General features: G+C 57.7%; 1 protein-coding gene across 7 annotated transcripts; it reads left to right on the top strand.

Moving 5' to 3' along the window:
- Positions 1-212: 212 nt before the first annotated feature.
- Aspg (asparaginase) lies at positions 213-22893 on the top strand. Of its 7 annotated transcripts, none has more exons than XM_008825524.2 (16): positions 213-366; positions 6206-6314; positions 7249-7360; positions 8975-9100; positions 10404-10487; positions 11544-11670; positions 15204-15316; positions 16236-16418; positions 16568-16681; positions 17207-17317; positions 18468-18563; positions 18813-18976; positions 20282-20368; positions 21352-21540; positions 21828-21927; positions 22166-22893. In XM_008825524.2, exons 1-16 carry the CDS (start codon positions 285-287, stop codon positions 22514-22516), a joined length of 2148 nt encoding a protein of 715 aa, XP_008823746.1. In that variant the 5' UTR covers positions 213-284; the 3' UTR covers positions 22517-22893. The 7 variants fall into 7 exon arrangements, 6 of the variants coding, with proteins under 6 accessions (XP_008823746.1, XP_029415734.1, XP_029415733.1 ...); XM_029559874.1 differs by having other exon boundaries at positions 22183-22361; XM_029559873.1 differs by lacking the exon at positions 21352-21540 and having other exon boundaries at positions 214-366.
- The last annotated feature ends 2838 nt before the right edge of the window (positions 22894-25731 follow it).

Raw genomic sequence — 25731 nt, 5'->3', positions numbered from 1 at the left:
CCACAAGTGTGCTCCCCACTTTGAAGGCCATTCCCCCACTTCCTGCCCCTCTCCCTGTTACTCTCCCATCAGCTCGGACAGACCCGCCCCAACAGGCCCCTCCATCTTCACCCCCCACCAACCAGACTCAAACCCTACCTTGCAGGCCCCGCCCACTCCCGCAGGCCCCGCCCATCCCTGCATGTCCCGTGCTGCCCGGCCACCCGTTGGCCGGCTCCGTGCAGTCCCCAGCGGTCACTCGGGCTGGACGTCCCCACCGTCCCGTAGCACCGTGGAGCCCAGCCATGGCGCGTGCCACGGGGCCAGAGAGGCGGCTGCTGGCCATCTACACCGGCGGCACCATCGGCATGCGGAGCGAGGGCGGTGGTGAGTTGGAGACCCCAGGTCCCGGGCAGAGTGGCCTCGGAGCTGGACTGCTGGGATCCCGGAGCCCCTCTCCTGGGGGCGGGACCCCTGTCGTGGGGAGAGCTGGCCGGGAGTTAGTGGGAACTGTCTGAAGCCCTGGTCTTGGCAGGACTGAGGGGCCTCCTCGGGCCTCAACCTTCCCCCTCTCTGCCAGGACCCCTGAAGCCTCAGGGCACTTGTAGGGAAAGAGCCCTGAGGGCCTTGGGGCCCTGAGGAGGATGCTGGGATGCTCCTCCCTTGGGGTGTGCGCCCTTCCCTAGGGCAGGGCAGGGTCTCTTCAGCCTCAGGCAGAGGCCCTTGTCTGATTCCTCCCTCAGAGAGCTGCTCCTGCCTTAGAGCTGGTGTTTTTTCTCCTTCCCTGCCAGGTGCTCCCGCAGCTGAGCGGGCCTTCACCTTGTTCCTGCCCTTGCCCTCAGAGTCTAGGCAGCTGTTAAAGGTTCCATGCCCCCCCACACACACACCTGGGCCCTGCCCCCGCTCTCCTCCAGAGCCTTTCTTTTTGCCAGTCTCCCCCTCCCGCCCGTCCTCTTTGGCCTCGGTCCTTGGCCTCTGTCCCTTGCGGCCACCCTCCTGACCACCTCTTTCCCTGGCAGCAGTGGCTGTGTGTGTCTACAGATTTCACTGCATTACCCACAATCAATTCACAAACACCTCTGGGGGCCACTGTGTCATGTCCCAGGACCCAGGCCCAAGTTGGGCCTGTCCTTGTGGGGCTTATGAACCAGGGGCTAGACTGGTCCAGGCTGCTGGAATCCTGGTCCAGGCTGCTGGAATCCTGGCCTCTGCTGCATCCTGCTGCCTCTGGTTACAACTCAACAAGTTGGCAAATGTTACCAGCAGGAGGTGGTGTGGCCAGAGGGCTCCAGGGTACTGTGGGCCCTTAATGGTCTGGACCCAGTGTGTGCTGTTGTGTTGTATAAGAGCTGTTTCAAGAGTCCTCCTCTGAAGAAGGCTCATGGGGAGAGTGGCTGCTGGACCAAGCAGGAAGTGTGGCCAGACCAGGAGCAGCGATGTGAGCGGAGGGAGAGAGAGAAGCCCAGCATGTGGCAAAGAGGCTGCAGAGCCACCTAGAGCAGGAACTGGGTCGTGCAAGAGGCCCTGCCCCTCCTCTTCACACTGCCCTGTCCCCCCTCTTGACACTGCCCTGTCCCCTCTCCTGATACTGCCCCTCCAGGCTTGACACATGAGCAGTTTTAGTTCGGTTGAGCTCAAGACACAGTTCTGGAATGATCTAAGCTGACAGGAACATCATACCTCACGCCCCTGGATGTATCGCTGGGTGCTCATCCGTGTACTAATGTGAAAGACTTTAATGCCTGAAAGCCAGGTCTGTAGGGTGCAGATTTTCAGGCAGGTAAAGGTCTTCTAAGACCTCTAGGAATCATGCTGTGGGGTATGTTAGCCTTCTGGAGAGGTGAAGTTTGGTAGGTACAAGCCTTGCTTAGAAGCCTCTTCTTCAGGGTGGCCAAAATCCCACCAGAGCGGCTCAGAGCTGCCCAAGGTCTTCAGAGTCTCAGTGGAGGCACAGGTAGCTCCCAAGACAGCATCTGTCTCTGCTCCCCAGCCCAGCCACTTCCAGAAAAGCCAGCTTCAGGCCTTCATGGGACCCCATAGTCTGTAGCTACTGACTCTTATCCTGAAATGACTTTAGAGAGTCTTAGGCTTAGCCCTCAGGGGACAAGGGAGAACTGGACAAGAGGCCTGGCCTCTGCTGACCCCCAGGAGGGATCTGCACACACAAGCAGCCAGCTCTGGGACTCTCAGTCTTCTGCCTGCCTCAGGTGTGGCTGAAGCCACCTGTTCCTCAGACATACAGATGTGACTTGGCACCTTGGCTTTCTGCATGAAAATGTGTATAAAGAGAAAAGGTTCCCAGAATAGGGGGTAGAAGCCATAGGCCAAACAAGTTGGGGATGAACCTGAGCCTAGAGGCTGGGGCTCAGGCATTCCCTGGCCCTCTGTGTGCTCTGCCCTCTGTGGCCCTCTGTGAACCAGCGGCTGCAGGCCATGCCTGCCCTGGAGTTACAGACCCACAGGCATGAATGATTAACCAGCTTGGCCCTGCTTATATGGGCCCTGGCCCCCAGTAAGTGGGAGTGGTGGCTTCAGTGACAGCAAAACTGTTTAGATTGTCGCTGTTGTAACAGCTCCTGTGCCTACTGGTAAACAATGGCCTGTGGGGCAGAAGACACTGTGTGACAAGGCTTGCCAAGGTAGGAGAGGGCAGAGGTGATGTGGCCTTCACTACCCCATCTATGAAGATGTCACAAATTAAAGAACATTAATGTGTCCAGTGACCCCCAAGCCTGGGCCCAGGCATGCCTCAGTGGCTACTTGGGTACCCAAAGGCTTCAGTGTCTGCTGGAGCACCTCTTGCCTACCGCCTTTGGGGCCTGCTCATTGCTGGCACAATAGGGAGCTGAGCTTCTGGGAAAACTGGCCACGGCTGTCCCTGCCCATGGCATCCTGCCCCGACCCCAGATGGCCCTAGCAACAGAACCTCGTCAGTTGGGGTGATGTCCTTGTCATTTTGGTGGCTGCAGTGGTTTACAGGGGTGGGGTGGGGGGTGTCGTCCCAGGTAGGGTGGGGTTCAGCATCCCAGGGCTGTATGCTTTCGGCGGCCCTCTGGGAGCAAAGAAGGCAACTTAGAAAATCAGAACTGAGAGTGAAAGCTGGTATTAGAATGATAAAAAGAAATTAAATTCCAGTTGAAAAGAACATCATGGCACCCAGACGAATGGCATTGTTGGGCAGCTCCCAGGCTGTTTTGGCCAGACAGGCTTCTAGGATCATGTACTACAAAGTTTGCAGTTTCTCCCCCAAGAGAAAATCACTGAGGGAGAGTTTGGGTTTCTCTTTGGCTGGTTTTGTTGGTACTTACCAGCACCCCCACTCCACCCAATCAGGTGGGGCTCCCAGGGTCCATACCCCCTCTGGCAAGCCCACTGTCACTACACTGCAGTGTGCTGTGTGTCCCCAGGAGCCACTGTCCATGGTCAGAGACAAACGTCAGGCTATAGACAGAGGAGCCTCACCTGACACAAGCATGGTTCATAAACCCTAAACCAAGCGCACCCCCATTCCATCTCTCATAAGTGAACCTCAAAGTTCTATAAATGCTCCAACACCACCTACTGTCAGGGTGCTGGAGGGATGACTGGCGGTCCTAGTGTCCTGCGGCTACCAACCAATCAGTGCTGAAAGCCCAGGATTCATTCCCTCATCCTGAAGGCAAAGTTTAAAGTCCCAAGGCCTCGACAGATGAGACGCCTTCTTGCCTTCTCCACCTTCTGGTGCCTGCCAGGTTGTGGCCACGTCCCTCCTGTCTGCAGGGCAGCACCACCAGTCTGTCCGCCTGTCAGAGGGGATTCTCTGAGTGTCTCACCCTCCCACACCCTGCTGCGCGTGTCTTCCTACAAGGATGCATAGGTGGTGATGGTCTTTAGGGAAAACCAGCGTCATCTCTGCATCCCAAGATCTTTGACACAAGTAAGACCTGCGAAGATTTTGCCACAAAAGGCAACAGTCACAGGTTCCTGGATTAGGAAGTGGACTCTTCCAAGGTTCCTTCCCTGCCTGCTGGTTGGCCTGGGTGGCTACTGAATGTGGGGACAGGATGGCATCCTGGCCATACCTAGAACATTTCTGGAGGTCCTGTGGAGCTCACAAACACACAGGGTTCCAGTATCCAGGCCACATTTCTGTAAGTCTCAACCCTAGAAGCAGCTAATTGCTTCCCTATGCTCAAGAAGTTTCAGGGACTTTGTGCCAGGCTTGGGGGGGCACGTGGCCTGTGAAGCTACGGGGGCACCTGATGAGCCAGGAGCATGACAGAGCAATGGGGGACAGTCCTACCAGCTCTGAAGCCTGCAGGACTACCGGAGAGGTGTGGAGGGCCACCTGATCTGTGGTTGACGTAGTCCCAGGATCCAGGTTTAGTCCAGCAGTGTGAAGGACCCACAGGCAGCAGCCAGAGCTGTAGGCTAGATAGGTAAGGGAGGTGGGGTGTGATACTGCCAAGGGGGATGGAGGATGGCAGGGGATCTGGGGCTGGCTGGGGTGCTACAGTGGGCTGTATCCTTATACACATCCCAGGAAACATGGTATACCTAGGTATACACCTGGGAGAGGCCCTGTGGCCACGTGGTAGGATGGATGTTTTCTTGGCACAACAGGCTAAAGCAAGCATTAAAACTGGCCTGAGCCTGGTACCTCTCAGAGGCCAGCAGGTCTGCAAGTTACTTAAGGGGATGCCGCCAGGCCAACTCCTCTCCTGGGTGGTCCCTGGTACCAGCAGCACTTCCTGGGGTAAATCACTGGTGGCCAAAAGTCAGTGTGGGCCAGGTGTGGTGGCACACGCCTTTAATCCCAGCACTTGGGAGGCAGAGGCAGGTAGATCTCTGTGAGTTCAAGGCCAGCCTGGTCTGCATAGTGAGTTCCAGGACAGCTGGGGCTACAGGGAGACCCTGTCTCAAAAAGACCAAAAAAAAAAAAAAAAAAAAAAAAGTCAGTGTGGTGTGATCGTTTCCCTGCTGACCCCAGGCTAGCTGTTCTCTGCTCTAGGGACCAGAGTTGGGGGCTCCTCCCTGTGCCCCCAATCACACCCTGTGTAGCAGGCAGAACCTTGGTCCCTAGGGGTGTCCACGTCCCCACACCAGCATGGGGCCTTATCGTGAAGAGACTCTGAAGATGTAAACAGAGAGTGGGGGGGGCTGGCTTTGACTATGGAACGCGGGGCCACAGCTAGAAATGAGCCCATGGACAAAGGCTCTTTGTCTATAGCATATGGATCTGAATCCCACAGCCTGAGTCAGGTCTTGGCCACAGAACCTACCCAGTGCTGTTGAAGACGTCAAGGATCTTGTAGTTAGTAATATAGCAATAAGGTTGTGGCTGTGACCTGGTGGCACCCAGGACTGACCACCCCTGCCTCCTCCCGAGGTATCATGAGCTCAGTCATGTGCTTCTCTGGGGGACTCTGTTTTTGCTGCTGAACCCCAGTGCCCATATGTACGGGGAGGGTCACACAGGGCAGTAGAGTAAATGTGCCCAGAGAGGTTAGCTAATCTACCCAGTCACAGAGCTAGCAGGAAGTAACTTAGAGCAAGAGCAGGACTTCACTGCACTCTCTGGGAGCCTCTGCCAAACAGTTGTAACCTTTAGGGTGTCCTAGGTATGGGGTGCATAGTGTTCCCTTAGGTCCACGTTTCTGAGATTATGATGTTGCAGGCAGGGGCCAGCTGGGTTGTAGACTGCCTTCCTTGGGCACTTGTATGCTAGGCAACTGGACCTTGGAGGAGTTACCCACAAGTCCGCACCTTCTGGGAGTTCTTGAGCTGTCCAGGGAGCTTATGGGAAGGACACTATGACCTAGGCATCTGGGGTATCCTGAGCTGGGCTTCACTCACTGGGTGAGAAGTGGGCATTGGGTGGGCCTTTCAGGCATATGGGGGTAGAACTGTGGGTGATTATGGCGGCCATTGAGACAAAGCCTGGAGGGGTATGGCCCTCTTGATGGGCATTTGATATAAGCAGATGGCTGTTGGAGCCTCTGAAGCTATCTGGGTTTGAGACCAGGAATCAATGTCAGGTTCCAGGCAATACTGCTAGTTAAGCTCTCAGTGGCACCTGTGGCCCGGTATTCTCAGCCTATAACATCCATAAGAGTCCTGTCTGGCCAGCCTGGGTCCTACTCCCTGCCTCCACCAAGGGCCTGACACCCAGGGGAGGAAGGGTATTTAACTGCAGGAGTTGGCTGTGGTCCTGGCTCTCCACACTCCCCATGGACTCTGTCTGCAGTGCTGATTCCTGGGAAAGGCCTGGCTGCCATCCTGCGGACACTTTACCTGTTCCACGATGAAGAGTATGCCCGGGCCCATGGCCTGCCTGAGGACTTGCTGGTGCTACCGTGAGTGACTGTTCCTCTGGGCCCTGGGGCAGGGATGATGTGTACCTGTCCCAGGGGTGAGGGAGGGGACAGGTCCTGCTAGGGTCTGAGGAGGGGGAGTGGCCTCTGGAGTTTGGGACAGGGTCTCCCTCAATCCCCAGCTGGAACTCACTATGTAGACCGGAGCTGGCCTTGAACGCACAGAGATCCACCCGCCTTTGCCTCCCAGGCTCTGGGATTAAAGGCTTGCGCCACCATGCCTGGCTGGTGTCATGGGACTTCAGTGTGAGCCATTTGCATGAGGTGTCTCTGTTACCTCTCATGTTCTTGGGTTTAAAACTGACCTTCAGCCTCCTTCCACTGGAGCTGAGCCTGTGCACTGTGCCTGGGGCTCAGCTCCAACACCTGCCTTCCTTCCAAGGCCCCTGAGCCCACAGGAGCTGAGGTAAAGGCAGACTCAGCAAGCACGATCAAGCCTATCAACAGAGGCTGGGCTGACCCAGGTGGCCTCTCCCTCCCCAGCATGACTGTCTTGTTTTTCCACACAACTGCCTGCTGTCCTTCATGGCTGGAAGGCTGAGCTGAAGTAGACTCCTGCTCCTTGTGAGCTGGTCCTATCCCCTCTCTGTGCTGGTGTGGGGAGCCACTGCTCAAGGCCAGCCTGGGTGCTCTTGGAGATGCAGTCACTACCCCTGGGGACTCAGGTGGGAGGGAGGCTGGGTCTGTACTCAGCAAGTGAGGCTGGCCCAAGAGGTGAAGCCCATTAACTCTTGTCCCATGGCCCCTCCCAGAACTGCCCCCACCCCAGGACCCTCAAGCCCCATCTGCACCCCAGCTCCATCCACACCCTGCTCCTCACTGGACTTCATAGCCCCCTCCCACACCCTAGCTGGAGAGGGCAGTGGAGGCTTTGGGTCCTGAGAGGCAGAATGGGAGACAACTTCTGCCCCCACAGCCCAGCCAGCCCTGACCAGAGGATCATCTACAAGGTGCTAGAGTGCCAGCCCCTCTTCGACTCCAGTGACATGACCATCACTGAGTGGGTTCAGATTGCCCAAATCATAGAGGTAGAGGGTGGGAGTGGGGTGGAACTGTGAAATACCGGGGAGGGCTGAGTGTGTGGGTAGGACTGAGGCAGGGCTCTGGGCCATGGGTTAGACTGTGGGACATGGGTGGGGCCGGGTAGGACTTGAAGTTGGGACTATGGGGTGTGGGTAGAGGGTGAGTCCCAAGAGGGGCTGAGGTGGAGAGGCGGCTGGGGCTGGAGTGTGACAGAGACTGGGGTATGGAGGGGCTCAAGTGTGATGGGCTGGAGGGCAGGCCAGGCCCTCTGCAGAAGCACTGGGCAGCTGAATAATTAGGGCTTGTGGCAGAGTCCTTCTGCCCAACCTGAGACCTGGTAGAACTCAGCATGGAAGCCTCAGGAAAGGGCTGGGTCCTGGACCACACACTGTTCAAGGCTCTGAGACCCTTTCCACTATGCAAGTGGAGGCTGGGCCCAGCTTGTTTTGCTCGTACAGTTGACCTATTCCAGTTAGTATTGTGGTGGGATGTGTGGGGACTGACTAGCTCTGTGAGCCTGGCCCATCCCTTGGACCCCCAACCCCAGAGTTGCCTCTTAGTGGATTTGGGACCAAAGCCTCCAGCTAAGGGCCAGTATTTGCAGCATTGAGGTGGCTGCCTTACCTTGGAGCTAGCTCTCCCCCCACCCTCCCACCCCCATCAGCTTTCCTCTCTATTCTTCCCTACCATCCCAGGTCTGGTTTCTAGGCACAGGCACAGGCATAGGTCCCACCCCTCCAGTCCCTAACTTGCCTCCCCTAAGAAGCCCCTGTTCCCCTGAGTGGGATTACTTGGAGTCCCCATTCCCTGATTAGGCCAAGTCACATACTTGTCTACTGACTGCAGGGCAATAGCCCTCCTCAACAGCGAGCTGCCTGGACTGTTCCATTTCAGGATCAGGGCCACTAGTGGGCACTCCTGGCTAGATTGTGGTGGCCCAAGACAGCCTGTCTCACTTGTGGCTTGCCGGGCCTCCTGGTCAGACCTGCTTTGCTGAGGTCCAGATGGTTCCTACAGCAGGTGGGCCACAACACGGCCTTATGAAGGCCTCTGGGCGCTGGTCCAGCTGCTCCGTGACCTTTATAGCTGGAAGGCTGAGCAACTAATCTTGTGTGGCCAGCAGAGGGCGCACTGACCCATGAGACAGCTTAGTTCCTAGGCTCATCTGCCTGGAGCCTCTTGGCTCTCAGCTGTGATCCTGGTAGCCACAACCTGGGCCAGCTGCCCACTAGGAGGTGGTGGCCAGAGAGTGTCCTGCATGAGTACTTCACTCTTGCCCAGTGGTGCAGTCCTGCCGGGCTCTGCCAGGGAGGCACTGGCTGGAAGTCTACGGGTTTGTTCCTAGTAGTGTCCAGAATCCTTGGGACCCACAATCCCTCATTCTCTGAGGCAAGCTACAGGGTAGGTGGCCTGAGACTCCTGGCCTTCCAGAGAGGGCCTCTGGGCCTGCAGGGGGCAACCACATGGTGCTACCCCAAGCCCCAAGCCTGCATCCAGGCCCTTTCCTCTTATCTATGGCCTGTGAGGGGACAGGCTGTTACCGCTGCCTGCAGCCATGTTCCCAGGAGAAGGCTTGTGTTTTAGAGGCCGACCTGCCCTGAGCTCACGCTCTCCAACAGAAGCACTATGCACAGTACCAGGGCTTTGTGGTCATCCACGGCACGGACACCATGGCCTTTGCTGCCTCAGTGCTCTCCTTCATGCTGGAAAACCTGCAGAAACCCATCATCCTCACTGGTGCACAGGTAACATGGCCCAAGGTCTTCACAGTCAGAGAACTCCCCCAGGCTTCTTGCTTGGAGCAGCTGTCCCGGGCACCAGGGCTGTGTACGGCCAGTTAGGGCATGCGGGCACTCTAGGAGGTAGCCGTTCTACCCCTGTTGGACTGCCCTGACCAGCTCCTTCCAGTCTCTGGGCTGGGGATCCATAGGCCCCTGGGGGTCTTGTCCAGCCACGAGGCCTCAGAAGTCCTGAGAGCCCAGCCCCTGACAGCTCTGCCACACGAGGCTTTCCTTCGCTTTCTTTGCTCTTCTCTCTAAGGGGCTCCATGTCCGCTGTGCACTGCCACCACCTGAGACTCAGCAATGGTGACGGCACATGCAGCAGGGGAGACATCCCTCATACCCTCTTGCTCCCCTTTCTTCTGATGTTGCCCCCAGCAGCCCGAGCACATGACATTCCCCCTTCTCTAACCTGGCACACTTTCCACCAAACCAAGGTCAAGAGAATGCTGCAAAGAATGCCTGTATTTGAGTAGAGGCTGACTTGGGGCTCTTATTGCTTATGGGTGGTCTTTAGGGCTGATCCTACCTAAGCCCCTCAGGATCCTTCCCTGTGGGGCAGAGGCCAAAGCCTGTACACCTGGGAGCTCTAGAGACCCTCTTCTGAGAGTGTCGGGGGCCGTCGGGAGTGGTAGCTTAGCCCAAGAAGAAACTGAGGCTGGGAGGCCACAGGCTCTCCCACACCCACGCACCAAGGAAGGAGCCTCCCTCCAGAGACCCTGCACTGACCACTCCATGCTGACCACTGCCCAGTCAGACCCCTCTGAAGACCTTGGCCTCCACATATGTCACAGAAGTCCTGTCCAGCTGCATCCTCCTGGGCGGGAGTTGGGGAGGCTGGCCACTGCTCAGCCACTCCGGGCACTATCCGTGAATACTCAGGCAGTGGGGGGACAAGCCAGACTATTCTGCATGCCACAGGAAGGCCTTCCCACTTCAGCGTGACCCTGGAGGGAGCGGGACTAAGCAAACATGTGGGTTGAGGGGCAAAGGTGGGCCTGGTACCTACTGGGCACTTAACCTTTGTGGTAATCGAGTGGGGAAGCCAAGGCCCCGGTGCAGGCTGATATTGTTGGAAGGAGTGTCAGTGGTGGGCAGCACTGAATCAAGCCCCCTCTCTTCTCTCCCTGTAGACCCCACTCCCTAGCTCAAGCCCACCTCAGCCCCCCTCTCTCTCTCTGGCTGGGCCTCAGGGGTTTGCCTGGAATGGGGTGCTGGGTATGTCCTGGCTTTCTGAGCCTCAGCTGCCTCCCTGATCTCTTCCCAGGTGCCCATCCATGCACTGTGGAATGACGGCCGTGAGAACTTGCTGGGGGCCCTGCTCATGGCCGGCCAGTACATCATCCCTGAGGTACCTAGCATGGTCATGTGGGGGGCCTGGGTGGAGGGTAGGGATGGTGGGTACTGGAGCCTGTTGCATCTAGGAGCTCAGAGGAGGGCTTGTGGGTATGGCACTCAGTAGGACCAGCAGACAAGGGGTTGGGGCAGTCTTTAAAAGACTTGTCCCTAGCCAGGTGTGGTGACGCACGCCTTTAATCCCAGCACTCGGGAGGCAGAGGCAGGCGGATCTCTGTGAGTTCAAGGCCAGCCTGGTCTACATAGTGAGTTCCAGGCCAGCTGGGGCTACTGGGAGACCCTGTCTCAAAAAATACCAAAAACAAAACAAAACAAAAAACTTGTCCCTTACAAGTAACACACAACTGTGAAAAACTTGGAGCTGATAAAACCAAGGAGGAAACGCTCCTCATCCCCAGATGTCCCCGCCAGCAGTCAGGTTTTATATTGTGCATATAATATCGCTTGTAGATACATGTGTATATATCTGTGAAAATAGGCTGCACCAACCTTAGACTTGTAGTCTGTTCTGTTCGTCCACACAAGGCTCTCTGGCCCACCGGACCGCACAGGAACCCGGGACAGACTTGCCCCTCACAGGCCGGGTTGAGAGCTACCTTGTCTTTAGGGGATCCTTTGAAGTAGGTGGGGTTAGGGTTAGGGCTTTACTAAAGGGCAGTGAGCAGGTCCCCACCTTATTCACCTTGGAGGGAGGTCTCTGGAGTCACCAGCTCCTTGTACGCTGGGGCTGAATTCACCAGAAGTGGGCAATGGAATGGGGGTTGCTGAACAGCACAGGTTCTCCTGCAGCTGGCCACCTGAGCACCCAGCGCCCAGACTCCCCAGGCCCCAGAGGCTTGGGGTCTGCCGTGGGTAGGCATTGGCAGGAGGGCATGTGAGGGTGGTTGTAGCTGCCAGCTGTGGAGATCTGGGAGGAACCCTGCCTGCTGGTTACCTGCAGGCAGTAGGTGGGGGTTTCCAGCTTTGAGGGTCTGGTGTGTTGATGATGGTGGGAGGGGGTGCTGGAAGGCGTCATGGGGCCAGCTCTGAGCTGCCGTCCTGCCCTCCCCAGGTCTGTTTGTTTTTCCAAAATCAGCTTTTTCGAGGCAACCGAACCACCAAGGTGGATGCTCGAAGGTTTGCAGCCTTCTGTTCCCCCAACTTGCCCCCTCTGGCCACTGTGGGTGCAGATGTCACAAGTAAGTACTCTGAGTGCTTCAGGTGTGGCGGTGGGCCCTGGGGTCTTACATGGAAGTGGGAGCCCTCAGCAGGTGGCAGACAGGCTCAGAGCTGGGGGTCTGGCTAAGAGGCCTGGGGGATCTGCTCCACCATGTGGCCCCAAGCTGAGGAATTCTCTGTGACAGTCTGTGTCTCTGCCGTACACAATGGTCCTTCTTTGAACCTGGTGTATGTGCGTGCGTGTGTGTGTGTGTGTGTGTGTACGTACTATAACAGAATTTTTAGGAGCCCCAGAGGATCTCTCTGTCCTCTGGACCCACAGGAAGCCCAGCTTTCCTCATGGGCCCTACTAACGTCTCCAGCTGATCCTGGTCCCATGGCTTCCGTGAGGGCTCAGCCATGATTCCTTCCCGGAGGTGCAGAGTGGCTCATAAGGCCAGTGCCCTAATCAGGATTTGGCCGTAATGGCTCTCATCTTCCCATCTTAGATGTACAACTTGCCTCCATTTCCCTGAACTTAGGGCAGCTGTCTCCTTCCCTGGCCTACCCCATCCAGGATGTTCCCACTGCCCATGTGATTCTTGGGCACAGCCCCAGACCTGCCCAGTAGATGAGGCATGGACCCAGGTTCTGGGTCCCCACCTCACTGTCTTGGTGTCCTCTCCCCAGACCTGTCCCAAGGGAGGCTCTGGCAGAGCTGGGCTTTCTTTCAGGGACATTTGGGGTTCTTGACACCTGCCAGGGACATGATGGGGCAGGACAGCTAGTCTAGAACCAAAGCAGCTCTTCTTGTCTGGCAGCGTGATTGCCGCGTCCTAGGCCTCCGGGAGGGTGGAGGTGGCCCTCACCCACACTGTGCTTCCGCCTGGGCCCAGCAGGTCCTGTGAATAGGGCATGGTGTTGCTGAGGCCTGTGAGGGGCTGTCCTTGGGATTCTCCTGTGCCCCTGGGGCTGCTCCACCCCCAGGTTCAGGAGGAGCAGCACACTACTTACTAAGAGGCCCCTCAGAGCCCAGGCCAGATTCCAGGGGCTCTGCTCATCCTGGAATCCCACGTACATCTCTTCCGACGCTCACCCCAGCATCTTCCAGACAGTGAAAAACCTTCCGCCTATCAGTGTATCTACCATTGCTGCACACCAGCAGCTCCAGGATAGCAGGGGTCCACTTGTTCCTGGGGGGGGGGTGGAAGTTGAAGGCTTTTTGGAAGGGTCCATATTAGCTGGTGTTGGTGTTGGTCTGGCTGCTGACCCATGCTGGGTGATGGTACTGGTGGCCAGGAATGGGAGAGCAGAGAGTGTGGGCACTGCCCCGTAGCTCAGTTCAATGGGCTTGAGTTGCTCCTTATCCAGACTCAGGCCTGGAACTTCTGTGAGCAGAGAGGGCTTCATCCTGAACCCAGGGGCCTCTGCCATAATGGGACACATGGGCTTCAAGCTTGCCCAGTAGCAGCTTTCCTGGTCCAGAGCTGAGTACAGCCCTTGGCCCAGCCCGTGCCCTGACCCACCATCCCACATGTGAGAGTGTGTGGGAACCTGTGCTCCGCCTGCTCTCTGATGTCAGGCTGCCCAGCCGGTTCTGACACCTCATGCTGAGAAAGCCTGGGTTCTGCCCAGGGTGTGGCTGTGGGGCTCTGGGGGAGAGATGGTGGAGCCCTGCATAGCACGTCCCTATCTCCTGCCAGCCATCCGCAGGACAGCACCCTGATCATCCTGTGATGTGGGCCGGTGGCAGGCTGTCGCTAACCCTTCATCGACCCTCTAGGTGTTGAGGGGAGCAAGGGGACCATCCCTGGTGACAGACAGGGCACAGCAGCACAACTGCCCAGTCTGCTCTCTGCTGAGGCGGGGGCACGGTGGGCTTGGGCAGCCGGGTCTCGCTGGCCCTGTGCATTTGGCAGCAGTGTTTGTTCTTTCCTGGCTCATTCCTTCAGTTGTGTCCATGCACAGCATCCCTCCCAGACCACCAGAGCAGAGGAGCTGAGAGAGGGGACGTTGATAGGAGAGTTGTCTGCTGGCTTGGGGCCATATGCTATGCTTCCAACATATAGATTCAGTGCCTTCCTTGGTACATGGGAGTCACCTGCCTCCCAGGATGCCAGAGCCATTTCAGGTCCTAAGGCTGAGGTCAGACTTAAGCCTCCTGCTCAAGTCCCTCAGCCTAGAACAGGGCACTGGCTGTTAGGGTGCTGAGATGGCAGCCTGGCCTAATCACCACTGGTTTCCTCTCTGTCCCCAGTCCCTGGACTTGAGGATTCTAAGGAGAAAGACTTCCTGGCTTGTTGTGAGGTGGCTGACCATAGGGTGGTCCTTTGTTTCTGTGCATCCCTTCTCTGTAGCCATAACTCCTCCAGTGGCAGCAACCCCCCTCCCTAGGCCTTATCTATCTGCCCAGCCAAGATGCTCATCCCTAAATTAAAGGACATCTTGCACTGCCATTGTGTTAGCTGATGGATGCTGTGGCTGGGGTGGGAGATTCACTGCTTGAGGACCCCGCTCCATCGCCTGACCCCCATCCAACTCCCTTAGTATGTGTCCAGAATATTGTCTAGCTGATTATCGCATGGGCACTGCTCTAGCAGACAGAGCAGGCAGGCCACGTGGGTCTCCCCAGCCCCTATGGGATCAGGAGAACTGCATGGTAGGCAGAGGAACCTTGGAGGAGGGCCCTGGATCTGTGGTCCTGTCCTGGCTCCATGCCTGGTTTCTGTGCATAGCACGTCAGGCACCACCCTTCCCCTCTCTGGGCCTGGGTTTTCCTGGGCTGGACTAGAGGGCCTCTTTGGTGTCATTTAATAGTCACCAACACCTGTTTTATTAGGCCCAGGGCTCACAAAGTTCAAGGGCTAGTTTGCCAGCCAGCCCTTACCCACCTATGGTTGGTGGTCTGGGTATTGGTAGTACAATACCCTTTGGTCACAAGAGGAACAGCATGAAGGGGTGGGTTCAAGGGGTCCTGACCTCCAATTCCTGCCCCTCTCCACCTTTCCCGTGTCTGGGATTGTGCTACCACCCAGCCTGCGTGTGGGAGGGGTAGTGGACACTGGTAGGCCTTCAGAGTGTGTGTGTGGGGTAAATTGGATGGAGGCCTTTTTTCCTTATAGGCAAGAGTTGAAATTAACTCACTTACTTGATAGAAGTGGTCACAGTAGACACTACCCAGCAAGGGCTGGATAAGCTGGGCTGTCTGATCAGAGGACACTCCCTGGACGTCCCCTTGGATCAGCAGACTGCTGTTCTAGCCTTCCACTCCCTCTGCCTAGAATTCTGCCCCTCCCTCACATGCTCCTTGGCGGCTTGGCCAGAATGGCGCCTGCGGGTCCTCCTTGTCCTTGGCTGTGACTCCCAGTCCCCAACCCAACGTTACCCTGGTCACCTGCTTGTCCACGGGTCTTTCTCCCAACATCTCCCCCGGATCATGGGCTTGCTGTGGAGCTTGGCACGGACCTGAGGAAGCTCAGGCTGGGAGGACTTGATTCCTGAAGGGAGGCAGGGCAGGGGCTGGGGTCTCAGCTGGCCATGGCTTAGGGCTCACACACTCACCCTCTGTCCTCAGTTAACCAGGAGCTAGTGCGGAAGGTCAGCGGGAAGGACCAGCTGGTGGTGCACAGCAACATGGAGTGCAACGTGGGCCTGTTGCGCCTCTACCCGGGGATTTCTGCCTCCCTGGTAGGGACGGCCTTCTTCGAGCCTGCTGCCGTCCAGCGCCCCCAGGCCGCCCCTGCTCCGGGAGCCCCAGTGCTGCACGCTTACCTTTTCTCCAGGACTGCTCTGCTGAGCTGGTCCTTGTCTGGGTTAACGTGTGGCCTCCATGAAGGGGTGTAAGGCTGAGCAGCCCCTCTGCCACCTAAGCTGAGGCTTTGGAGACCATTTGGGGTGTGGGCTTGTTTGTGTGGACACTGGAGGATGCTCAAAGGAGCCTAGTGACACCCTCAGCGTGTCACTCTAAGGCCAATGCAAGTGGCCCTGGGACTGCTTTCTCCCTTTCCTTTTTAGACAGGTCTTGCTGCATAGCTCAGGCTGGCTCGGTACTTTACTCCTCCTGCCTCACCCACTGCTGAGACTGCTTTTTCTTGTCATTGCCTTTTGACCCTCTTTTGCTTCCTGTCATTGGCCTCTCAACCCCTGGCTGTCTCTGGAGTGACCATGGCACCTCCCTGATCTATTGTCTGAGATGCTGATAAGGACCCAAGGCTGTCCTCTGTCTTCTAAGTGGAGCTGTCCAGCTTGAGGGTGTGGCCGGGGCTGGGTCCCAAGGCCCCTGAGTATTTGTTAGCACACTATCCTGTCCCCCGTGCTGCTTCCGGGCATGCTTTGCTGAGCTCCAGGCAGGTCAGGCGCTTGGGCCTCTGAAGGCCTTCTCTGCTGCCTGCACCTTCCCCGAGGTGTTCCACACGGTGTCAGTCCGGCCTTTCTGGGGCCTCTGAGGAGGAACGGGGGTATGTTGGGGCTCAGTCTCTCTTAGCTTTCCCCACAGTCAGTGGTTGTACTTGGCATCAAAGCCTGACCACCATGGGAGGAAAACCTAGGACAAGCTGTGCTGCTGTTGCCTGCGGAAGCTCCCTCAACCTGTACCCCACCTGCACAGGTCCGTGCCTTCCTGCAGCCCCCACTGAAGGGTGTGGTCATGGAGACCTTCGGCTCCGGCAACGGGCCCACCAAGCCAGACCTGCTGCAGGAACTGCGGGCGGCGGCTGAGCAAGGCCTGGTCATTGTCAATTGTACCCACTGCCTTCAGGGGACAGTGACCTCAGACTACGCATCTGGCATGGTAGGGGTGGAAAATGGACCTTGGGGAAAAGAGGTTTGATAGGCTTATATCTGGGCTCTGCTTCCCCACAGCTGGGGGAAGTTCCTTGGGTCAGAGCCGGGATACTTGAGGGGCGGTACACCAACCTCCCTTTCTGGCTCCTCCTCCAGGGTATGGCAGGTGCTGGCATTGTCTCAGGCTTTGACATGACGTCAGAAGCTGCCCTGGCCAAGCTGTCCTATGTGCTAGGCCAGCCAGGGCTGAGCCTAGGTGACCGTAAGGAGGTACGTTGCATCCATGGGGTTGTTGCAGGGACTCAGAGCACATACAGGTCTGCTGGCTCCTGGGAAAGTTAGCAGGGGTGCTTGTGTGTATGGTTTGAAAGGGGCGGGGAGGAGGGGCTCCTTGTGGGAAACAAGACCAGCTCTGATCAAGCTCATCCAGGCCTTTCCGTTACTAGTCTCTGGGGAGCCTTGGGTTCTGCGTACCAGTTCTGCACCCCTCTCTCACTGTTCCCAATATCCTGTCCTGCTCCTCCTTCCCAGGTGGGACATAGCATGTCCCCATGGGCTGCTGGCCCCTAGTAAGGTCTTGGAAGACTCTGAGCTTCTTGGATGGGAGGCAAGACTGGCCTTGTGTAGGGACTGCTGAGGTCACACCCAACCCATGCATGGTTGGAGCATGAGGGGAGAGTGTCAGCTGGGGCAGGCCCTTCTCCCTGCCCTGGGGATCCAGACCCTCCCAGCTTGTCTAGATGCCCTGGTTCAGTGCTGGCTGAGCTCACCAGCCTCCATGTGCTCCTGTTCTAGCTGCTGGCCAAGGACCTTCGTGGGGAGATGACGGTACCCAGAGCAGAGGAGGACCGGTCCTCACTGCAGGGCAGCAGGGTAGCATGGCTCCTCAGTCTAAACAGCAGCCAGGTACTGCTTGGGGTGTATGGGCGTGGCAGGGCCTGCACACCCTCATGCCAGGACCCACCATCCACTGGAGGAGGGATAGGAGAAGGATGTGTGGTGGGTGGTGAGGCTTTGCAGGGATCACATGGCAGTTGGGGAAGGGGAAGATGGGGCAACCAGTGGGCCTCCTGTGGTCAGGGCACGTCAGTGCTGGCCTGGATCTCAGAACCGGGGTATACCAGAGCAAGGCGGGATGTTGTCTATCCTGATTGCTAGAGTCAGGGCTGCTTGGAGGCTCTCCCAGACTCCGAGCTGGGGGTTGCCAGCCCCACACTTGCTCTAATGTGCTCTAATCTCCCAGGTGCTGTAGATTAGGCCTGCCACTGACCCCAGAGGGAAATTTGATTTCCCTCTGCCTTCAAGACCTGAGTGTCAGATTCAGGAAGGGGAGGGGAAGGACTCAGGACCACCTGTCTCAGGAACCCAGCAGTGCTCAAGTGCTTCCTGGTCAGGGCCTTTAGGCTCTGTGTAGAGCTGCCTTATGATTCAGGTGGTTAACTACTCCATGCTGAGTGTGGGCGGTGGCCAGATGAAAGGGACTGGGTATGTGGCCTGTCATTAGGGTGGCTGCGTGGAGTTCCTAATCCCTTTAGGGGCCCAGCAGGTCAGCAGCTGATCACAAGGATGTCATTAAGCCAACCATGGATGCCAGACAAGGTGATACCTTGAGGGCCTTGGAGAGCCCCTGGACAACTGGGTACTGGGGCAGGTGGCCCTTATAGGAATGTTAGATCTGTGTAGTCAGGCCCTTCTGGGGAAGTGGGGAGACCTTCACTCCTTCCCATATCCCCTCAAGGGATGACTTAGGACTCTAACCCTGTCATTAGTGGAGGCAGGAAAAGGAATGGACCTTGGGGGTCAGTGGCAGGCCTAATACACAGCTGGAATGGAGGGAACCAGGAGGTAACCTGGTCTTTGTTTTGCGGGCATGGGGCCAGGTGGGCCTGTGGGTGGGCAGGGAGGCTCACCCTCCCTGTGGGGTGGTTCTGGTGTTCCTCCTGTGTGGGGAGGTGGGGTTCACATAGTTTGGGGACTACTGGCTCTGTCCATCCTTACCCTGGGGATGCTAAAGACCCCATGGCAGGGGCCCAGGTTGCTATCACTGTTCCCCCAGGAGGCTAATGACATGCAGGACATCCTGATGCCTAGTCTGGTCCTGGCTGCAGCCCATGCTGGTGACCTGAACACTCTGCAGGCCCTCGAAGAGCTGGTGAGCCTGCGCCACTGGGGACAAGCTAGGAGGCAGGACACTGCTCTCAGGACAGAAGGCTCTCCCCAGGGCCTTATTGACCATGCTGAAGCATGCGGGGCGGTGGGTCTGCATTCTAGCCCAAAGGCCTTGCTGGAGGTGGGTGTAGTTGGCTGTGTAGACCCCACCCCATCCTCCCCACCCCCTCTGCATGACCTGCCTGGCCCTGCCCAGCCCCTCTCTGGGTTGTGTGTTCTTGTGTCATCCTAGGGCAGAGATCTACGCTTAGAGGACTGTAGTGGTCAAACCCCACTGCATGTGGCTGCACGGAGGGGCCATGCTGCAGTGGTCACCATGCTGCTGCAGAAGGGTGTGGATGTGAATGCCCAGAATGAGGATGGCCACAGTCCACTGTTGCTGGCTGTGAGGGGCAGGTACCAGGGCCCTGGGAGTTGCAGTGGTGTGTGGGCAGAGGGAGTGGAGAGAGGGTACATATTTGGTGTGAGCAGAGATCAGGTGTAACATGAACAGGGCCAGCCAGGGAGGCCTGGTTCTGTGGGGCAATCCTGAAGGGCTCCATGGGGGAGGTGACCTCTGAAGATGCTGGAAAGGAGAATGTCACTGACAAGGCACAAGGGGCCCCGATGTCCTCCAGTCAGCCATGTGTGCCGAGATGCAGCAAGGAAAGAGCTAGTAGATGGGTTATGACAGGCACGGGGGGTTGGCCTGGTCCTCACCCCACGAAGAAGGTTGGGGTGTATGATTGGTAGGGCTGCGTCCACTTCCTCTCATCCTCTCCAATTCTGCTTGCTGGTTTCAGGCAGGCCAGGCCCTGCCCTGGAAATGGCCAGAGTGGGTGTGCAGGCATTACCTAACAGCCTATGAGGGAAAGGAGACAGGACCCTGGGGGTGCCCTCAGGCCTGCCAGCTTCTTCCTGGATCATGTAGGAGGGCTCAAGCCACACTGGTGGCCCTGCTGGTGTCCATCCCAGAGCAGCATCAGGTGCAGAGGGCATGTGTGTGTGGAGTCTGGTACTTCCTCCTCAGCCTGGTGGAGCATGACGGGGCAGACCTGTCTGGCAGGGTCGTCCCCACAGCCCAAGTTCCCCAGATCAGCTTTTCCCGGGTTTCTGCCAGAAACAACCCTGCAGACCCAGGGTCTTGAGGGGGGTGGGGGGGATAGATGTTTGTGAGTTGCACAAGGGAGACCATGTCTGAGCTCAGGGTCACCAGATGCTAGTTGTCCAGTCCTGGCCCCTCCCTAGCTAGAACCTAGGGTCGGGGTTCTGAGGCTAAACCTTCCTTCCAGAGCAAGCCTGGTGGGTGGATGGCACCAAACCTGGACTGGAAGACCACTGCATGGCCATAACATGGGTGGGTGGAGACCCCAGGCTGCCTCCCTAGCCCTGTGCACAAATGGCCCAGGGCCCACGGGGAGCTCTGCAGACTGGGACCCTCCAAGTCCACCACTCACATTGCCCCAGTGCCCCCTAAAGGTGGAGCACCCATGTAATGTAGTGTGCCCCTGACACGTGGCACAATGGGGTACAGTTGGGTGATTGTGGTGCGAGAGTCAGGGTGATCCCCTTTGGACTTGGCCAGGCAGCTTCGGGTCTAGTTCCCAGCAGGCATCTCCCTCTCTAGGCTTGACTTGTTGAAATTGCCTTAGGAAATGGCTTCTGAGAGCTGAGGAAGGTTGGCAGGGTTTGGATCACACTGATAGCACTTTTTCACGGCAGGCATCAGAGTGTCATTGGGCTGCTGCGGGCTGCTGGGGCTTCCCTGTCTCCCCAGGAGCTGGAGGATGTCGGGACAGAACTGTGCAGGTGATGGCCGGAGCACCTATGTCTGTGGGGAGTGGGCTCAGGCTCCAGGGAGGCAGTAGGCTGCTGGGAGGGTCAGGCTAGCCAGGTGGGGCTGAGGAGGGAGAGCCCACACCCAGGTGGCATGGTTGACTGATAGGCAGAGGTGTCTGACCCAAACCCTGTTACAGGCAGGAGCACTTGACAGAACAGTCCAGCAAGGGTGTGCACATGGGCTCGGGGGGCATTGGGAGTTCGGGTCAGGAAAGGGAAAGGCAGAGGGGGGAACCGACCTGGGCTGTGGCAGTTAGTGGGAGCTGGGGTGGAGTGTTATCGCTCCTATGTTCATCCTGCTCAGGCCATGGCTGTGGGACTTTAGGCTGATTTGTTAGGACATTTCCAGTTTACTGGTCCCAGTCTCAGACCTCTGCACCGGTCTGCAGTATCTCAAGAGACAAGTACTGCTTGCTAAATCCCTCCCTGACCCTTGTCAGTGATTGAGGGATGAGGGGTGGTTCACAGAGGTGATGGGGCCAGGGTGGGAGGCCCCAAGAGAACTGCAGCTGGTCTTAGTTGGCTTTAAGGGGACTTCTGGGTGACTTGGTCCAAGACTGCACCCAAGCGGGCCTTGTTGACACCACTGACAGATGGGGAAACTGAGGGAGGAAGCAGATCCCAAACAGTTGAGGCTAGCTAGAGCCAGCCATTCTGCAGGACTCTGTTTTGTGGGGCTGGGCCAACCTGAGCTGGCTGGGCTGCTGTGGAAAGGCAGTTGTGGGTGGACTGGGAAGGCTAGAGGTGGATCCAACATGACTCATCCCAGAAATTATCCAGGACTGCTGGGGGGCCGTGGCCTCCTAAGCAGGCAGGAGTCACTGGGCCACTTGGGCCTTCTCTACTCCTAAATCATCCAGGGTGGAGATACTGGCCCCAGACTTGGAGAGACAGCGTGGGAGGGTGGGGATGCTAACCAGGGCTCGGCCCCCTCACCTCACCTTTCTCTCTAGGGCAAGTAACCCCACATACCCTTTCCAGCCAGGATGCCCCTGTGGCCTGCTAGAGTCCAGGGCCTTCTTGAACCCTATACCTCCTGGGTCTCCTCCAGCTGTCTGTGTTTCCTTCTGTCTTGAGACCGGCCAGACACCTCGCAAAGGCTGTGTTGTGAAATATGAAACTGTCAGGGGAATGCCTGGCAGGTGAAGGGTGTGTGCATGCTCATGGGTGTACACGTGTGCATGTATGTGTGTATGATGTGAGCACAGGCCCTTGACCTGAGTCACAGTCACACCCACTGGGTGAAACCAGACTCCAGGCAGCCTTCTGCTGAGACTCCTGCCCCAGGGCTAGGCGATGCTGGGTCAGCTGTTTGGGGCTGGCTTTGTAAGAGTGCCCAGAGCACTGGGAGGGGTACAGGCAGGAGGTGGGCAGGTGAGGGACCCAACAGGTTCTGACAGTTTCCCTCTACCCCCTCCATCCCCTCCAGGCTGGCATCCAGAGCGGACAGCGAAGGCTTGCAAGCGTGGTGGCAGGCAGGGGCTGACCTAGAACAGCTAGGCTATGATGGGCATTGTGCCTTGCAAGTAGTGAGTGCCTGCCTCCTGTGCCCTCACTCCTCAAGTTCCCTCCCAGGTCCCTAGCTCAGGAACAGGAGCAGCGCAGCTCCGCTGGGACATATTTCTCCCACCAGCAACTAATGGGGCTGGACCCTATTAGTCCTAAGGAGGATGGGGTGGGGGAAGCTAGCAAGAGGGGGCAGGGCATCCTGGTGGGTGACACTTGGGGCTTTCTGGGGGTTGCCTCAGCCGCAGCCAACTCCCACAGGTCTCTCTCCCCCTCAGGCTGAAGCAGCTGGGAATTCGGATGTGGTGGCCCTGCTGCAGAGCTTTCAGGGCAGGGTTGGTACCCAGCCCCAGGCCCCCTAAGTTGCAGGGCAGAGCTGGCATCCCCTCAGTGAGCTTCCATTGGTCTGTGGCTGGATCCTGGCACCTGGTGTCCCAGAGCGGGTTCTGGAGACAGCCTGATGAGGCTGAGACAGGCAGCCAAACTGTACAGAGCCTCTCTTGGGAGCTTCTGGGAGGAACACGCTGTCTGAGGAGATGGGGGCTACTGGAGGAGCTTGACAGTCTTGCTTTGGGCGCCTGGGAGGGCCCCGCAGCGTTCCACCTTGCCTGAGGAATTAGGCCTGTATCCAGATGGCATCCATCCCCATTTCATTATCTGGTAGTCCTGGAGTTTGGACACTGACTGGGTATAGACAGGGCACCCAGGGTTGGGTAGGGCTAGGGAAGCCCTGCCTCTTTACCTGGGCCTCCACGTGTCCTCAGCAGACCTCGTTTCCAGGAAGTGCTCCCTGGCCTCTCACCTGCCATCCTACTGTAGTGTGAGACCTTCCTTACTGCTGGAGGGACCTCACCCACACTGACCCCTTTTGCCAAGACAGTGTCCTCTCTGCTGGAACTCCCAGGCCTGTTTGCAAGACAAATTGGGAGGTCTTTGTTGAACAGAATGTCAATAAAGTTGTTGTGGGGGACAGCTGCCTCCCCAGGTCTCCAAAACTGGCTTAGATGTGTCTGTGAGCTGTGACTGTGTAGGGATGTGGAAAGTAGGCCTCATGCTCTGGGACAGAGCCATCTCTGCAGAAGATGAGCAGGACACTTGGGCAGTCTTCCAGAGACTGGCCAGGCATGGTGTGGTAGGGTGGCTAGAGAGCCTAGGCAAGCTGTCCTGCCCCACCCCCATCTCTTCAGGCCACGTCTAGTGGCAGCTTCTGTCCCACATCTCTGGAAGACTCATCTGGGGCTAAGTCACCTCCTCCAGGCAGCTGGGGACTGAAGGGGAGTGACAGAGGGCCTTGGCAGAGAGCCCCCAGCATTGGGCATTCCAGACTGCTACCCTCTGTGACCTGGGGGGGCAGGCATCCTGCTGGGCCAGTCTGAGTGGGCAGGCGGTACCCTGATATCGGTGGACAGCTGCAGGACTTGGTTACAGAAAGTGTGCATCCTAAGGATGGGGGATGGGGGGCAAAAGCATGACCCCAGGAGCTGGCCCTTGGCACTCGGGTGGGCCGGGGTGAGGCTCCCCCGCCTACAATCCAGGCTCCTCAGCCTGGTTCCCAGGCCCCAGCAGGCACTGTCCTGGCAGCCTCCCAATTCCTCACCCAGACAGGTGTGCCCAGGCCTTGCACAACCAGGTAATACCACCTGAGCACAGCAGGGCCAAGAAGCCTTTGCCCCACATCCCAGTGAAGCCATGATGAATGACCGAGGAGAGGCCACAAGGCATGAGTGCCAGGAAGACTGATGTCACTGGTGGGCTGTGACCTACAGGGACTAGGGCAGGGCAGTGGGACATTGAAACATATGCCTGGTGGAGGGTGAGCTCACCCTAATGTCCACACAAAGCAGGACCTCACTTTTCTCCCATGGGACTGGCAGAGCCATTGCTTGGGGTACACCATACTCAGTAGATTGTACAGGCCCAGGTGGCTCCCCACTCCCAATTCTACTGAGCTGCTGGCTGGGGAGGCCTGGCTGAGGCTTTCCCCTATGTGGGTCATACAGGCTCTGCATAAGGGGTCAGGGGGCTTCAGCAACTGGGCAAGCAAAAGAGACTCCTATCAGAACTGGCTGCTGGGCCTGGTGCTCAGGCCTCTCCTGTCAACTCACAGCAGACAGCTGCTGGACAAGCTTCTGGAAGGTTGTGGACAGTCAGAGGCACTGTCTAGAATCCTTGGAGGAGGGGTGTTCCCTGGGGAGAAGGTAGACACCAGGAGAGTCAGTTCCTCTGAGGGCATCTAGTCCATCACTGTACATGAGCCACATGACACTTTGGGGCATGCACATTCCACCACACTGGCCTGTTTGTACCCACCGAGCCCCTAAGGAGGGTACCGGGTCATCTTTCCATTTTCCATATGAGTAAACTAAGGCACAGAGTTGTGTAGGAGCCTGGGGTCCCCAAACTGGCACCTGCAGAGCTGGGGAGTCTGGCTGCCCCAGGCCCAGCCTTGTGTGGACAGGGCGTGGGGCCCTAGGGCCCTGCTCAAGTGTGGGAGATGGCTTGCGCCCCGCCCTGCAGAGGGCGTTGCTGTTGCTCACACAGGTAATTTCCCTCTGAGGAGACCTCAAACCCTCCCAAAGTCAAGGTTATCTCTGGGGAAAAATCTCCCTTTCCTCACACCTTCTGTTTTCCAACAGTTTCTATTCTAGAATCAGACTCCAGGCCACCCCTCCAGGCCACCCCCACCCATGACTTATACAAGTAAACAGACTTCTTGAGAATGCAAAGAAGTTCTCTTCCTGCTGCTAGAGAATCACAGGGACCTGAATTGTCACTTGTCTTCTCAGAGTCCCCTCTGAAGCAGAAACTGCCCACCTTTGCCCAGGGAAGGGAGTCCACTCAAGCTGGTTGTACAAGGCAGTTCTGCCCCGCGGTTCCAGTCCCAGGATTTAGCACCGGGAACAGGAGAGGTGGCTGTCCAGTCCTGGTAGTGTGTTTATGTATGGGGGGGGGGTGGCTGTCTAGGGGACCTCTTCTTGGTCATCTTCCTTTGGACTCCTATGACAGGTCCTCTGACTTCACATTCAATCAGATCTACAGAGTCACTGTCAAGAGCTGTGGACTAGAGAAGTCACTGCTCCTCTCTCAGCCTGTTTCCCCATTTGCAAAATGGAAACACAAAAAAACCCCGTCACTATTCACCCTACCTGCTGGTTGTGATAGTTAAACTCGGTACATCAGTGAAAAAGTCTAGGGACTCCTTCACAACTCAGTGGCTGCCTCTTGCCTGGGTCCAGTCTGTGTCCCCTGGGCTGATTGGCCTGGACACGAATCAAATATGGCAACCCCCTGTCGTGCCCTCCCCCCGGGGGGAGTGTCAAGGCTTCTCCCAAACGTTCTCAATTTCCTGAAACAGACCTGTCCTCCCAGTGGGCTGCAGAGGAGTGGAGCAGGTGCCCTCGGGGCTGGGGACATGTACAAGTTCCAGCGCTTGTTGTAGGCAAGGGACAGTGGGAGTCCGGGACGCGCAGGACTAGGCTCGCTCCATCCGCTCCACCTGCCGGGGGAGGCCAGGGTCTGGGAAGCAGAAACTCGCTGCCCCCCTCCCCCCAGTTTCACTTTCTCTTTGTTCCCTCCTCCCCCTCCCACGAAGTTCGCTTTGAAGCCAGTCCGCCGCGGGGCGTGCCCAGGTCGCAAGGGCTCCGCCCCCGCGATCCCCGGCGGGTTCCAGAGCGCATCCAGCAGGCGCGGCCCCTGGCGAGCTGTGCACCGCCCCCCCCCGAGCTGTGCACCCCCGAGCGTGGACGCCGGCGCCGCGTCCCCCGCGCAGACCCCGGCCGGGTGCGCCGGGATGGGCGCCGGGCGCGGCCGGTGAGTCAGGGCCACCC

This window comes from Nannospalax galili, unplaced genomic scaffold, assembly GCF_000622305.1.
Source record: "Nannospalax galili isolate Female #2095 unplaced genomic scaffold, S.galili_v1.0 scaffold188, whole genome shotgun sequence".
Taxonomy (NCBI): domain Eukaryota; kingdom Metazoa; phylum Chordata; class Mammalia; order Rodentia; family Spalacidae; genus Nannospalax; species Nannospalax galili.
Note: the sequence above shows the minus strand (reverse complement) of the source record. Positions and strands in the feature narration are given on the sequence as shown.